Here is a 14,896-nt window from a genome sequence, read left to right as displayed (position 1 = left end):
CTGATCTCATTTCCTTCCCCCAAAGGCTTTCTTCTCCCTTCCTGACTGACAGCCTCCTTACCTGTCTCCTGCCACAGACCCAACCCATAACACCTGCCTCACAGAAGCCTGCATTCGAGTGGCTGGGAAAATCCTGGAATCCCTGGACCGTGGGGTGAGCCCCTGTCAGGATTTTTATCAGTTCTCCTGTGGAGGCTGGATTAGAAGAAACCCTCTGCCCAACGGGCGTTCCCGCTGGAACACCTTCAACAGCCTCTGGGACCAGAACCAGGCCATACTGAAGCACCTGCTTGGTGAGGGCTGACTTCAGGAGTGCTGTGCCCATCTTGGGCTTCATGTCTAACTCATGGTCTAGCACTGAGTGGGTCCTCAACAAATACCCACGAGTGAAGAACTAGATGGATCGTTCCGTGACACTCTCTTGAGGGAGGGTATGCAGAGAGCAGGAGCTCTTGATAACTGGAGCTGTCTTAGACAGGGTGGCCCTCTGAGAAGAACGGAGACCTCTATGTGGGTCTCCACAAACAGAGGAAGAAAGCTCCACTTTGGTCTTTCAGTCTTAATGGGTGGTGCACACCTTTAATCTCAGCCATGGAAACAGGGTAGGTAGATCTTATGAATTCTAGGACAGCCTGGTCTACAGAGTGAGTTCCAGAGCAGCCAAGGCTACTACATAGTGGTTTCAAAATCCCTGCCCTTGGGGAGCAGAAGCAGGTGAATCCCAATGAGTCTGAGGCTAGCCTGGTCTATGGAGTAAGTTCCAGGCCAATCAGAGCTATATAGTGAGACTACTTTCAAAAGAGACAGGGATGGGGGAGAGAGAACCTGGCTTGTTACTGTACACCAATAATTCTAGTTATTCAGGAGACTGAGGCAGGAGGATTAGAAGGTTAAGGCCAGCCTGAGAAACTTATTAAGACCCTATTTTTGACTTTACCAAAAGTAAAAAGAGGACTGGAATTTTAGCTCAGTGGTACAGTACTTGTCTAGCAATGTGAAAGGCCCTACATTCAATCCCCAGTACCATAAAATAATACATACATACAAACATACACACATATATACATGCATACATACATATATGCGCACACACACCTATGTGAGCCAGGAGAGGAATGAAGGCCAGCAGCTCCCTCACAGCAGTTAATCTAACTGCTCCCTGGATCCTCTCCTGTGTTCTACCCATTGCAGAGAATACCACTTTCAATTCCAGCAGTGAAGCTGAGCGAAAGACACGGCGCTTCTACCTGTCCTGCCTACAGCTGGAGCGTATTGAGAAGCTAGGAGCTCAGCCACTTCGAGACCTCATTGACAAGGCAGGGGCCCTGGGTGGGCTTCGGGCAAGAGGAGCAGGAGGGACAGGATGTGGTCCAAGGAAGCTTTGGCAATCCCTGGACCAGAGATTTCACTTGTGATCTCTACTCAGATCGGTGGCTGGAACATCACAGGGCCTTGGGACGAGGACAACTTCATGGAAGTGCTAAAGGCAGTCGCAGGGACCTATAGAGCCACCCCCTTCTTCACTGTCTACGTCAGTGCTGATTCTAAGAGTTCCAACAGCAATGTCATCCAGGTGCCTGGCTGGGGAAAGGGTAGGAACTCATGGACCCTCTGCCAAGGGAGCCAAGATTCCCCTCTAATGTGACAGGAAGGTGGAATACCTCCCTCCCCATATACAGGAGTCTTGGGTTTAAAGTGGGAGAGACTAACCTTTACCTCTTGCTGTTGCAGGTGGACCAGTCTGGGCTTTTCCTGCCCTCTCGAGATTACTACCTAAATAGAACTGCCAATGAGAAAGTAAGGCACATCCTAGAACTCCTGCCCCATCCTTGCTGAGCTAGCTAATCTCTATGTACTTTTCTCTTTGCCTAGGGCCAGAGTAGGGAACGGGAGGCTATTGTGCGCCTGGCTAGCAAGCCGACTCTCCTTTACTCCTTCTTCTCTCCTTGACTTGCTTCTCTTCCTCCTTCTCTTCCTTTCTTCCTATTATTTCTTCCAGAAAAAAAAATCTCTTTTTTTTCTTTCTTTTTTTTTTTTGTTTTTCGAGACAGGGTTTCTCTGTGGCTTTGGAGCCTGTCCTGGAACTAGCTCTTGTAGACCAGGCTGGTCTCGAACTCACCAGAAAAAATTCTTTTCTTTGCATTTGTGGTGCTGGGAATCAAACCCAGGGCCTCCCCCATGCTAGACATCCCCAGCCCTGGGAAGATGTTTTATGGGCACCTACTGTATGCCAGATGCTCGGGAGCAATTCTGAGATGTAGGTTTCAAAGTCACTGTCACAGGAAGTTTTTGATATCAATAGATACATGGACCTAAGTATCTGAGAACACGTTCAATAGGTCTCTAGGACTTAGATGAGATGCAGGCATCGAGAAGTTCCGTTATGAGATCACATTTGAGTTGGGCCCTATAAAAACAAAGAAGTGGGCCAGCACCATGGTTCAGCAGGTAAAGGCACCTGCAGTCAAAACTGGTGATCTGGATTCAATCCCTAGGACATATGATGGAAAGAGACAACTATCTTCTCCAAGATTTCCTTTGTCCTCAACACTCAGGCAAATACACACACACACACACACACAAATATAAATAAATAAATGGCTGGCTGGTGGTGGCACACACCTTTAATCCCAGCACTAGGGAGGCAGAGGCAGGCAGATCTCTGTGAGTTCAAGGCCAGCCTGGTCTATGGAGCTAGTTCCAGGACAGGCTCCAAAGCTACAGAGAAACCTTGTCTCGAAAAACCAATAAATAAATAAATAAGTAAATAGATGTAATTTTGGGGAAAAAAAAGACTACAAAGAATCAACAGAGGTCATCGTATTTAGAGAGAAGGCTTAGTGTGTTTGGACCATGGGGAAAGGTCCAGGGAGCAACAGAGGGCATTCTGTGTAGAGAGAATGTGTTGGGCAAAATGCCGAAGCCACAGCGGCTGGATGTGTTTGAAGTATGTAAACCAGAAGCATGGTTTGTCGGGATGTGCTCCTGAGCACATGGGAGATGAGAAGGTGGCCAATGACTGGTTATGGAGAAGATTTCGAGGGCTTCAGAGATTCATTCTGCAGCCCCAAAGAGTCGCCTCCAGGCTCCAGAGCAGGGATGGAGGGATGTGGTTAGCACTGCCTAGGGAAGTCAGTCTGTGTGGAGTAAGAAGATGCATTGGAGGGAGGAGCCTGGAGCCAAGAGTCTCTGCAGTGCCTGGGCTCAGTCAGTAAGGGCCCAGGTGAGGGAGTGGCAGGGAGTGAGTAACTGAGGTTACAAGACAGCAAGCCAGAATCATGGCTTGCTGATTACTAGATGTTAGAAGATGAAAGCACTGAGGATGATCGCAGCTATAAGGCTGAGTGCCGTGGTATCTGTAGAAGACTCAGCCTGGAGAACTTGGGGACTTGGAGACAGTGTGATATCACAGGACAAGGAGCGACTTTGAAACTAGACCTGGATTTTAAGTTCAGCTTTCCTGCTTGTTGTAACTGTTTGGTGTCTCTGAGGCTCGTTCCTTCTCTGTAAAAAGGGAAGCATGGGTTTGAGGTGTAGGGTAGCAGCCGCTGCTCCTGTGTAGAACAGATAGTGTGGGGGAGTCTCTCACTTTAGACGTGTGAGTTTGAGGAAGGCGGCCACCTTCTGTGTGAGAGGTCAGTTGGCAGCCACGGAAGTTGTTGGAGTGCTGGCGAGGACTGTGAAGGGAAGCAGAAGCTCAGGGCTTCTCCTTTAACACGTAGACAAAGGTGTGGGATAGGTGGGGGCAGTGGAAGAAACAGTGTCCTGCTGAGTAGACCAGCTGGAGAGTCCTGTGTCCTTCTGCCAGGCCTTCATTAACATTACCCGACTTCTCAGCCAGAGCCTCCTCTAGACACGTGTGAATGAGACCGTGCTGCTCCCTCCGTGGGGGAGGGGGTGTGAAACAGCCTGAGACAATATTTTGGCTACAGTCATTGGGGCAACCACAGAGGAGACACCTGAGGCTCCCAATTTGATTCCAATCGGGAACTAGCGCTGACAGAGGGGGAGGGTAGGCTGACACAGAGGAAGAGGGGCCCACAGAGGAAGCAGCTCTGACAGGCTCTGAGGAAGGAAGGTGGACAGCCTGTTGTCAGACTGAAGGAGAGAGGAAGTGACAGAGGTGAAGGTGACCTAGTCCTTCTGGACAGAATTTAGGAATTTAATTTTTTTCTTTCCTTTTTTTTTTTTTTTTAAATGAAACAGGATCTTATAGTGTATCCCAACTGGTCTTTACTCTTGGATTTTAGTGATTTTATTGCCTCAGCCTCCAGAGTGCTAGGACTACACTCACACATTACATTACCATAGCTGGCAAGTTTTGGCTTTACTCCAAAAGAAGGGAAATGGGCCCCTGGAACGATGGCCCAGCAGGTGCAAGTTTCGACTCCCAGCTCCCACAAGGTGATATGAGAAAACCTACTCTCAACGGCTGTCTCCTCCCCAATATGAGTAGGAGGCCATGCCTGCATACATGCTTGTATGTTTATGTGTGTGTGTGCAGGAGAATGCACGGAAGAACCATGTTGCCCATTGCTGTGGAACAGGCCTTGTGTTTGATTTTCATTGCATCTTGGGTTTCCTTAGGCAGGAAGCCTCTTGCCCTAACAGGGGAAGCTGTTGTGCAATGGCTGAGATAGGATCATAGCTAGGAGTGTGGAGGATTCAAGGGCTCAGAAGTAAGCCTTAAACTGAGGACAAGGAGGTAGGATGAGAAAGGTCCTCACAGATCCTTGACTGGGTTAACTACAGCCCCCTTAGAAGCTGGGCTAGAATATTGATACCCTTCTGACACCAGCAGCAATGAAGAGAGTGGGAGAAAGGAGTGGTTTTGTAGGATAAAGAATGACTATTGCTGGGTGGTGGTGGCGCGCACCTTTAATCCCAGCACTTGGGAGGCAAGAGGCAGGCGGATCTCTGTGAGTTCGAGGCCAGCCTGGCCTACAGAGTAAGTTCCAGGACAGCCAAAACTACACAAGAAACCTTGTCTCGAGAAGTCAAAAGAACAATAACAACAAAAGAGTGAATATCAAGGGATCAGACACTTTTCAGTGAAGAAAAGCAGTGGCCTTTAGCCTTGAGTGAGCCCAAGGTGAGACTTTACTTCAGGAGTAGGAAGAAAGCCCAGCATGGTGGTTGATGCCTGTAATTCTAGCACTTGAAAGCCGAGGTAGGAGAATTGTGAGTTCAAAACCACTCTGGGCTATATAGTGAGATCCTGTCTTTAAATGGAAGGAGGGGAGCCACAGAGGTGGCTGCGGGCCAGAGCTGATGATCTATCTGCTTGCTTTTCCCCTTTCCTCAACAAATATTGGGTGAACAACTGTCATAGGAAGACATTGTTCTTGAACCCAAGATTCCAGTGGCGAGCAAAGCCAACAGGCCTTGTCCTGATGGCGCCAGCCTGGCCTGAAGCAACCTGAGTTCATGTTGGGCCCAGGTAGTGCTCAGGTTTCCACACCCTCTGACCTGTCAGGGGTCCTTTGTGATTGGAGTCCTTACCTCATCTCCTCAAGTTTGTTCCCTCTATGGAAACTGGAACTTGTATGGATTTATGGAATTGCTATGAGGGTGTTGGGCAAGATACATTATATGCAAGCCCCTTAGCTATCTGGTCTGTGGATATATAATGTTCAGGATAAATATTCTGTTTCTGTGCTTTTTCTCTCCCTTGGATACAGGGAGGATGAGAAAAGCACATTGGAGGCCTGTTAGGACAAGAGATAGAGGGGAGTCGAAGGGGTAGACACTCTACAGGATGCATTCAACTGTTCAAGTAAAAGCACATGGCCCTGATGGATTGGGGCAATTAGAAGGGCATTAGGGAATGAGAAGGCAAAGGACTATGGGAGTCCATCCATTGGGTAAATATTTACAGGGGACCCGTTCTGTGCTTGGCCCTGATCCAAGCTCTTGGGATGCAGCGGAGAACAGCTGACAAAATTTGAACAGTGCCCACTGAGGGGGAACAGATGATAAATGCACAGGTAATTAAGTCAAAGCAGACAGTGGTCAGCAGCGGATCAGAAATTAAACAGAGCCACCAAGACTTCCGGAAAGTGCATAAGCCAAAGAAATGATGGCAAGCGGTGAGGGCCAGAGCAGACCTTAGGCTTGGGCAGGGCTTGCGGCTGACTTTGGGATGACTGGGGCTTTCGCAGGTGCTCACAGCCTACCTGGACTACATGGAGGAGCTGGGAGTGCTGCTGGGTGGACAGCCAGCCTCTACCCGGGAGCAGATGCAGCAAGTTCTGGAGCTGGAGATACAACTGGCTAACATCACTGTGCCCCAGGACCAGCGGCGCGATGAAGAGAAGATCTATCACAAGATGAGCATCTCGGAGTTGCAGGTGGGCTAGGCAGGGCGCTAGAGATGTTAGGGAGAGGGCAGCCCTTGACAGAGACCGCCCCGTTTCCTTATCCTCCCGAGGAAGCCAGTCCTTCCCGTTTCCTGATGTTGTGAGGGTTCCAGATGTGTATGGCTACCCTGAAAAGAAAGATGGTCAACATTTTAAGCCACCTCTCTCAAGGCCATCCTTTAGTTTCTTTCCTGTTGTCCAGGACTACAGAGATTGTATTTAAAATGTTTAGCCAGACATGGTACTTCACACCTATAACCCCAACACTTGGGAAACTGAGGCAGGAGGATTTCTGTTAGTTCCAGGCCAAGCGAGCGAGGAAGCAAAGGGAAAAACAAATTGATGAGATACCTACAAAATAATCAGAATGTGTATGAAAGTATCTCCTAATGCCCCTCCTGTACCAACCCTTTTGGTAATGAATTATGGAAAGACTGGGAAAGGAAAGAGGCCAGGTATGTGGGACGTGTTGGGGAAGTGGTGTTTTATCAACCAGCATGAAAATATTTAAATTTCTGTACCCAAGCTGAGTATCACACATAGTGGCTTTCCTCGTATAATAAGTGGTTAGGCTCCCAGACTGCAGGGCATTCGGGCCTGGAAAAGCACTTTTTGCAGGAAGGGGTCCCCAAGCAGCCAGTAACTGTTACTATAGCAATGGGAAGGCTGCCCAGGCTATAGTAAATCAGTGGGGGAGAGAGTCTGTTGGGAGCCCAGTGGGAAAGCAGGGAAGCCTGAAGAGTTTCTGCTTTCAGGCTCTAGCACCCTCCATGGACTGGCTGGAGTTCCTGTCTTTCTTGTTGTCTCCGCTCGAGCTGGCAGATTCTGAGCCTGTGGTGGTGTACGGGACTGGGTATTTACAGCAGGTGTCGGAACTCATCAACCGCACTGAACCAAGGTGGGACTGGGGAGTGGGAGGGGTGGGTGGGGTGGCGGGGCGAGACTGGTAGTGGAGGGGACTCAGGGTTCTGGGGTTTTCTGGAAGGACCAATCACAGTGAATTGGCACACAGACCGAGTGATCAGGCCCCGAACCTTCCAAACTTCAAGCAGAATGTCTGTGGACTCTTCCCCTAGGCAGTTCCAGGGTGTCCGTCTGTGACCTCTAGTCCTACCCCTTGCTCCCAGCTGACTTCTGCAGGCGCTTGTGGCCCAGGTGCTCCTCTCAGGAGTCCCATAGCCCGCATGGTCCTGGGGACTGGCTGGAGAGTGGAACGGGTTCCCCACATGTCTTTCCCTATCTTCTGGTATGGAAATAGCATCCTGAACAATTATCTGATTTGGAACCTGGTGCAGAAGACGACCTCAAGCCTCGACCAGCGCTTTGAGTCTGCGCAGGAGAAGCTGCTGGAGACCCTCTATGGCACCAAGAAGGTGGGCTACCTGACTCTGCTTCCTTTCTGAGCTGCCCTGGCTGGTGCTACCTGCTCACAGGGTGTCAGGAACAGTTCTTCGTGGCGCATGAGCACACGGTGCGGAATCAAGCTGTCGTAGTTTCCAGTCTTAGTTCCTTCGTGTTTAAGCCTATGGCACCTTGGGGATGTGAGCAAGTTGCGGTGCTCCGTTTCCTCGTCTGTAACAGGAATAAGTTTCCAGGCTGCTTAAGTGAATGTTGGCAGGTGGTGTGCATAGGCATCCGGCTTTGATGAGGAGGATAAAGATGATCACGTGCTGGTCTTCATTTTAAGAATCCCCATGAAGTATGGGAAGTAAAACTACCAACAAATGCATATATTCTGAGAGTATTAATTGTGCATATTGAGTGAAAACCTCCTCTGTCTTATAGAGCCCAAGCTGGGAGAGGCACACTCTATGTGGGGAACCATGGAGGAGGTAGCAGGAACACTTTCTCAGATGCTCTGTGAGGAATAAACTCCTGAGAAAGTGGGGGAGGAAGGCATTCCTGGCATAAGGAACACATACGCAAATTCACAGAGGACTGGAGGAGCTGGGTGCGTTTGCAGGGGTTCTGGTAGGAGCTTGAGAACAGGGCTGCAGACGGAGTTTGGTAAGGTGGGCATGTGACATCCATGGCAGTTATGTTAAGAAGTCTGACTGTGACAAGTGATGACAGTGTTACAGGACAGGAAACTGGTGACAGGCCACACAAGAAATGACTAGGATGAGCCAGTAGTAACTAGTGGCGGACTGAATTGGGAGGGAGGCATTAAAGGGAGCTGGAATGATGTCCAGGTTTCAGGTGGACTGATGGCATTGAAGCCCGGATTGTAGAACAGAGCAATGATCCAGCAAGCTTGCTCCAGAACAACCGGGCAGTGGTGGTGCACGCCTTTAATCCCAGCACTTGGAAGGCAGAGGCAGGTGGATCTCTATGAGTTTGAGACTGGCCTTGGAACAGAGCAAGTTCCAGGATAGTTCAAGCTACCCAGAGAAACCCTGTCTCAAAAAAACAAAACAAAACAAAAAAGATAGCTCAGAACAACTGGTGAAGAGACTTGCCACCAAGACCCACATGGTGGCTCCTTTAGGTTGTCTTCTGACCTCCGCATTTGGACCGTGGTAGGCCAGAGTGTCCCCCACCCTAAATAAGTAAACATAATAAAAAAGAAACATCTGAAATCCACGGACGACGATTAGGAACATAGCTGGAGTAAGAACTGAGCGTGGAGGGCTGGAGAGATGGCTCAGTGGTTAAGAGCACTGACTGCTCTTCCAGAGGTCCTGAGTTCAATTCCCAGCAACCACGTGGTGGCTCACAACCACCTATAATGAGATCTGGTGCCCTCTTCTGGTCTACAGGCAGGATACTGCATAAATAAATAAATTGCCTATGTCTTTTCTTCTGAAGCTTTGTTTCTGGGCTCGGCGTAGTTTGAGATATTGCCTTACTTGTCTCTGGAGTCTGGAGGAGAAATGGCACCGCAAGCGTCTGTTGCCCAGCTGAGAGGCTTAGCCCCAGAGAGGGAGAGAGGCCTTCAGACCAGAGGTCAGTGCTCACTCTGGGCACCCTGCTGTTTGTCCCTTTACAGTCCTGTACACCGAGGTGGCAGACCTGCATCTCCAATACAGATGATGCCCTTGGCTTTGCTCTGGGCTCGCTCTTTGTGAAGGCCACATTTGACCGACAAAGCAAGGAAATCGTGAGTCTTCAGGCTTCTAAAACTACCCTTTAATTTGTTTAAAAGTCTGATGGTCATATATGTACATACATAGAAAACCCGGGAAAGGGGTGGAGAATTCCTTAGCTTTCTGTAATTGTGTGATTTATTATACTGGATTTACGTTACCTATATAATTACCAAAAATAATGCTAAGAGATAATAATAGGTATGCTTAAATAGTAGACGTTTGTCGGGGAGCTGTTTGTCGGGAGAAATGAAACAAGGTGAAATGTCCAGCCATGGCGTGAAAGAGAAATAAATAACAATAGGATGGAATAGGATTCCACTTTCATTTTTTAATTAATTTATTTTTATTTTATGTGAATTAGTGTTTTGCTTGAATGTATGTCTGGACGAGGGTGTCAGATCTTGGAGTTATAGACAGTTGTTAACTACCATGTGGGTGCTGGGAATTGAACCTGGGTCCTCTGGTTGAGTAGCCAGTGCTCCCAACCCCTGAGTTATCTCCCCAGTCCCATGATTCTACTTTTAAACTGAAGATAAATTACTTATTTTTTAATTTTTTTTGAAAACAGGGTTTCTTTGTGTAGCTCTGGCTGTCTTGAAACTCACTCTGTAGACCAGGTTGGCCTTGAACTCAGAGATTCACCTGCCTCTGCCTCCCAAGTGCTGGGATTAAAGTCATGCACCACCACTGCCCAGCTAAAATTTATTTTTTTAAATCAAACAACTATGCCTGGCTTTATTGTTTAGACTGATGGTGCCAGTATTGCATCTGAAGCCCGTAATGTGCTTGCCAAATTTGTTACCCCCAAGCGAGAAACCCAAGCATGAGCTGAGGCTAGCCTGATATTCACTATTGTAGACCAGGCTGGCCTCAAACTTGTGATGGTCCTTCTGCTTCTACCTCCCATACCTGGTGTAGTGATACATTTTTAAGCAGGAAAAAAGTAGATTGCAAAAATATATACACATTGCATAACACAACTCTATATTTTGTATGACTTTCTGGGCTAGGAAATACACTAGGAATAGCCAGACTATTAAAAGAAGACAGCTGTGTGATGAGATTACAGACATTTGGTTTTCTTCAATTTTCAATTGTACAACTTCTGTTCATGCATTTTGTTCATAACCAGATCAAATGTAGTATATGAAGCTATAATACCAATTTACCTAACTGTCAACTCAAATGTTTATTGAATTAATTAGCAAAAAGCCACCCACAATAACAATATTGTCACCTGCGGTACATCTCACCCTTCCTGCTGGGCAGCCTTTCTTCAGGAATCTTCATAACCCTGTGTCTCCCGGATAGACCCAGATGGCACCTGAGGGTGGATGGGAAACAGGGAGGCAGTAAGTGCCGCCGGGGGAGGTTGACCTGTGACCCTCCCTCCCAGGCCGAGGGGATGATCAGCGAAATCCGGTCTGCATTTGAGGAGACCCTGGGAGAGCTGGTTTGGATGGATGAGAAGACCCGGCTGGCAGCTAAGGAGAAAGTGAGCCATGGCTGTGTCTGGGGCGCCATCTTGAGGTGGTGATAGACAATACAGTTTTGCTGGGCGCAGGGAGGGAAACCCTTAACATGGTCTCTTCAGGCAGATGCCATCTATGATATGATTGGTTTCCCTGACTTCATCTTGGAGCCCAAAGAGCTTGATGATGTTTATGATGGGGTGAGTACCTTTGTTCAGAGTCATGGACCATTATTTCCCGGCCTCAGTAATCAAAGTTTAAGCACTCCTCAACAGAGTAGACACAAGTAATTAGATTGATTAAGTATGGGTTCTATGCCAGACATGGGCCAGATGGTAATAAAATAGAGCATTAATGAGTGTGGCCATCTGGAGAACGCGATCATGTTTCTACCGTGTAATCTTTGGACAGGATGTCTTTGGGCCTCAGTTTCACCTGTAAAATGGGGCTTCAGTAGTACTTATCTCAGAGGGTGATAAGAGCAAAAGAATGTATGTTAAAAGACAATGTCAGGCAGTGGTGGAACACACCCTTAGTCCTAGAGGCAGGCAGGTCTCTGAGTTAGAGCCCAGCCTGGTCTACACATCAGGTTCCCAGACAGCCTGCACTACACAGAGAAACCCTGTATTGGGGGAGGGGAAAGCTGGGCATGGTGGTGGCCCATGTTTTTAATCCCAGCAGCACTCAGGAAGCAGTGAGTTTGAAGTCAGTCTGGTCCTCACAGCAAGTTCTAACAGTGAGACTCTGTCTCGAAAAGGGCAACAAAAATCCAGAACAACACTCAAAGCATAAATACCTTTAACACACTGTCAGTTAGCCGTTTCCTTCCGTTTTACAGCGGAGGAGACTGGGATTTGCTTGGAGAGGTCCTGCCGGGCCTCTCCCCTTCTCCAACATGTTGTCTCTCGCTTTCTTCCTTCCACTGTTCCCACAGTATGAAGTCTCTGAAGACTCTTTTTTCCAAAACATGTTGAATCTGTACAACTTCTCTGCTAAGGTGATGGCTGACCAGCTCCGCAAACCTCCCAGCAGAGACCAGTGAGAATGGGCGGGCAGACAAGGGGCAGCTCGAGAGGTAGACCAGGGCTTCTGGGGGTGGGAAGAGGAGTGGCCCAAGGCCCTTGCTGGAGGTGGGCAAGGCAGGCCTGGGCTGTCGGGCTGGGCAGCATGAGGAGAGAAGGAACGCTAGCCTCGATCTTCCTCCCCCAGGTGGAGCATGACGCCCCAGACTGTCAATGCTTACTATCTTCCAACCAAGAATGAAATCGTCTTCCCTGCTGGCATCCTGCAGGCCCCCTTCTATGCTCACAACCACCCAAAGTGTGTCTGGGGCAGGAGGGTCTGGGTGCTGGAGCCTGGCCCTGTGGGCAAACCGGGAGAAGAACTGGAGGGGAACCAGGAGATGTTCCTGCCATGTTTTGATTCTACATTCCTCATGTACTAGGGCCTTGAACTTTGGTGGCATCGGCGTGGTGATGGGCCATGAGTTGACACATGCCTTTGATGACCAAGGTAGGGACTCGGTCTAGAATTTCCAGTGACTACCGCAGGGATTTGGGATATTGGGGACAAACCTTAGGGGTCCTGATGTCATCTTGTCAGGGCTAGTTGGGCATTTGATCCCCTGTGGATGAGTTGTCCTATTGATGGAATGCAAAGACAAATTCTTCCCAGGCCGTGAGTACGACAAAGAAGGGAATCTGCGTCCGTGGTGGCGAAATGAGTCACTGACGGCTTTCCAGAACCATACAGCCTGCATGGAAGAACAGTACAGCCAGTACAAGGTCAATGGAGAGAGACTCAACGGACTCCAGACACTGGGGGAAAACATCGCCGATAACGGGGGCCTGAAGGCTGCTTACAATGTGCGTGGCCGAGGTCTCCTAGGCTGTGTAGAAGGGCGCTTGGGAAAGCGGGCGGGCACTGGTGGACTTGCTTCTTATTATTCCCCTAGGCTTACGAAGCATGGTTGCGGACGCATGGGGAAGAGCAGCAGCTGCCAGCTGTCGGGCTCACCAATCACCAGCTGTTCTTTGTGGGATTTGCCCAGGTATGGCCCCTTGGGAGAACTGGTTATGTCTCCTATCCGTTCCCTCCAAAGAATGCCATTAGAAGCAGAAGCTGGGCTTATGCAGGAAAGGCACTGGGAAATGGGGCCACAGTTGCTGCCTGGGAAGTGCATTGAGAGGAACCCTGGTGTCCAGAGCCCTTGCAAGTAGCCTGCAGAGATAGGTCTTCTGCGGGATTGTATTTGAAAGGGGAGGGCTGCTGACTTTAGTGGAGTGGATAGGAGCAAGCATTGGTCCCCTCCTATTACTATGGAGGAATGTGGAGAAACTGTAGTTTGGGAATACAAAATATCTTGTTCAGGGTCACCCAGGAATAATATAAGAAGCAGAGTTAGTGTCCAGGCAGGACCTGTTTCAAATACTTTGAACCACAGCGAGTAATCTTTAAAGGGCTCAGCCTTTCCCCACAGCCATGCCCATGCTGGGTTACCCAGTGTCCAGGTGCTCTTTAGCGGCTTCGAGGAAGTGAGGAGGCTTGTTGCCTTCCCTTGGAGCTGGCCAAGCCTCCTGCAGTGGCCCTGACAATTCCTGAGCTCACCAGCTGGACCAAGATGGCTCTGCTGTAGCTGCAGCTATGGCTTAATTCAGCTCCACACTAGACACCATATGTCCCCATGTCTGTCCTGGCCCGCAGGTGTGGTGCTCGGTCCGCACACCAGAGAGCTCTCACGAGGGGCTGGTGACCGACCCCCATAGCCCTGCCCGTTTCCGAGTGCTGGGCACTCTCTCCAACTCCCGTGACTTCCTTCGGCACTTCGGCTGCCCTGTCGGCTCCCCCATGAACCCAGGGCAGCTGTGTGAGGTGTGGTAGACCCGGGTTGGGAGAGAAATGGGCAACTGTGGCCAGGGACCGCGGCTTCCAAGTTAGGAGAAAGTAAAGATCAGTTGGTATGGTTGTCTCTCCACACTACAAGGGACATGAATCTAGTCCCCACCACCACCACCACATCGTGCCTCTGCTTTGGGGGCGCCAGTGCCTCTAGCAGAGATCCCCCCATTTACTGTGACATCCTCTCATGCGTCACCCTGGAGGACGTCTAGGCAGAGTGCCAGTTCCTACAAAGAGGGTTCCATCTCTTGGCTCCAAGCTTACTTAATTTGGGAACCAAGAGGCTATGCCTGGGGCATGCCCATCTCTCCCAGGCACACTCAGACTATATAGAAATGAGCTCAACTCCCTTCAACCCCACCCTCAGGCTCCCCCCACCTATGTTCCTTGTGCTCCTCCTAGTACTGCTGCTCCCCTCAAGGACAGAGCAACTGAACTCAAGTGGAAGGCCAAGGGCTCTCGGGTGAGAGGAGAAATGTGTATGTACAGTTCGTGTTGGTTCCCTGTGTCTTAGGGCGCGAGTCTTAGGCTTGGCCGCTCGTCCCTGGGCCAAACAGAAGAGCAGATCTAGTAGAGAAAAGGAAAGTGTTTATTTTTGCAGGGCAGAGGGTGGGGAGGGTGTGGTCTTGGCTTTATAGGACCCTTTGCTAATAAATAGATCCATATCAGTCAGCCTGTCTCTTCCTTCAGTTCTCCCTTTCCTTATTCATCCTCTCATCCGGTCAATATTTGAGCAACTACAATTGTCTTAATTAGGGTTTTCTATTGCTGTGAAGAGACACCGTGACCACGGCAACTCCTATAAGGAAAACATTTCATGGGGATGTCTTACAGTTTCAGAGGTTTAGTCCATATCATCACGGCAGGACATGGTGGCACACAGCCGACATGGTGCTAGAGAAGGAGCTGAGAGTTCTACATTTTGACCAGAAGGCAACAGGAAATGAACCAAGACACTGGGAGTGGCTTGAGGATATTTGAAGTTTCAAAGCCCACCCCCGCAGTGACACACTTCCTCCAACAAGGCCACACCTCCTAAAAGTGCTACTCCTCATGAGCTTGTGGTGGGGGCGCAATT

The 14,896-nt window shown here is 49.3% G+C and overlaps 1 protein-coding gene across 9 annotated transcripts in view; it reads left to right on the top strand.

The window, feature by feature from the left end:
* Positions 1 to 14,838, top strand: part of Ece2 (endothelin converting enzyme 2) — a 34,620-nt gene extending 19,782 nt beyond the window's left edge. For 6 of the 9 annotated variants that reach the window (XM_075968566.1, XM_075968487.1, XM_075968517.1 and 3 more), the window contains 16 exons: positions 78 to 293; positions 1,192 to 1,316; positions 1,427 to 1,573; positions 1,732 to 1,797; positions 6,162 to 6,350; positions 7,115 to 7,257; positions 7,618 to 7,732; positions 9,349 to 9,459; positions 10,845 to 10,943; positions 11,043 to 11,120; positions 11,855 to 11,958; positions 12,130 to 12,240; positions 12,365 to 12,432; positions 12,595 to 12,785; positions 12,875 to 12,970; positions 13,624 to 14,489. In XM_075968566.1, the coding sequence (XP_075824681.1) occupies positions 78 to 293; positions 1,192 to 1,316; positions 1,427 to 1,573; positions 1,732 to 1,797; positions 6,162 to 6,350; positions 7,115 to 7,257; positions 7,618 to 7,732; positions 9,349 to 9,459; positions 10,845 to 10,943; positions 11,043 to 11,120; positions 11,855 to 11,958; positions 12,130 to 12,240; positions 12,365 to 12,432; positions 12,595 to 12,785; positions 12,875 to 12,970; positions 13,624 to 13,800 (2,036 nt within the window). In that variant the 3' untranslated portion in view covers positions 13,801 to 14,489. Of the gene's footprint in view, positions 1 to 77; positions 294 to 1,191; positions 1,317 to 1,426; positions 1,574 to 1,731; positions 1,798 to 6,161; positions 6,351 to 7,114; positions 7,258 to 7,617; positions 7,733 to 9,348; positions 9,460 to 10,844; positions 10,944 to 11,042; positions 11,121 to 11,854; positions 11,959 to 12,129; positions 12,241 to 12,364; positions 12,433 to 12,594; positions 12,786 to 12,874; positions 12,971 to 13,623; positions 14,490 to 14,652 lie in introns of those variants that run through there. The other 3 variants (XM_075968537.1, XM_075968545.1, XM_075968502.1) reach the window with 2 other exon arrangements.
* The last annotated feature ends 58 nt before the right edge of the window (positions 14,839 to 14,896 follow it).

This window comes from Microtus pennsylvanicus, chromosome 1, assembly GCF_037038515.1.
Source record: "Microtus pennsylvanicus isolate mMicPen1 chromosome 1, mMicPen1.hap1, whole genome shotgun sequence".
Classification (NCBI taxonomy): Eukaryota; Metazoa; Chordata; class Mammalia; order Rodentia; family Cricetidae; genus Microtus; species Microtus pennsylvanicus.
Note: the sequence above shows the minus strand (reverse complement) of the source record. Positions and strands in the feature narration are given on the sequence as shown.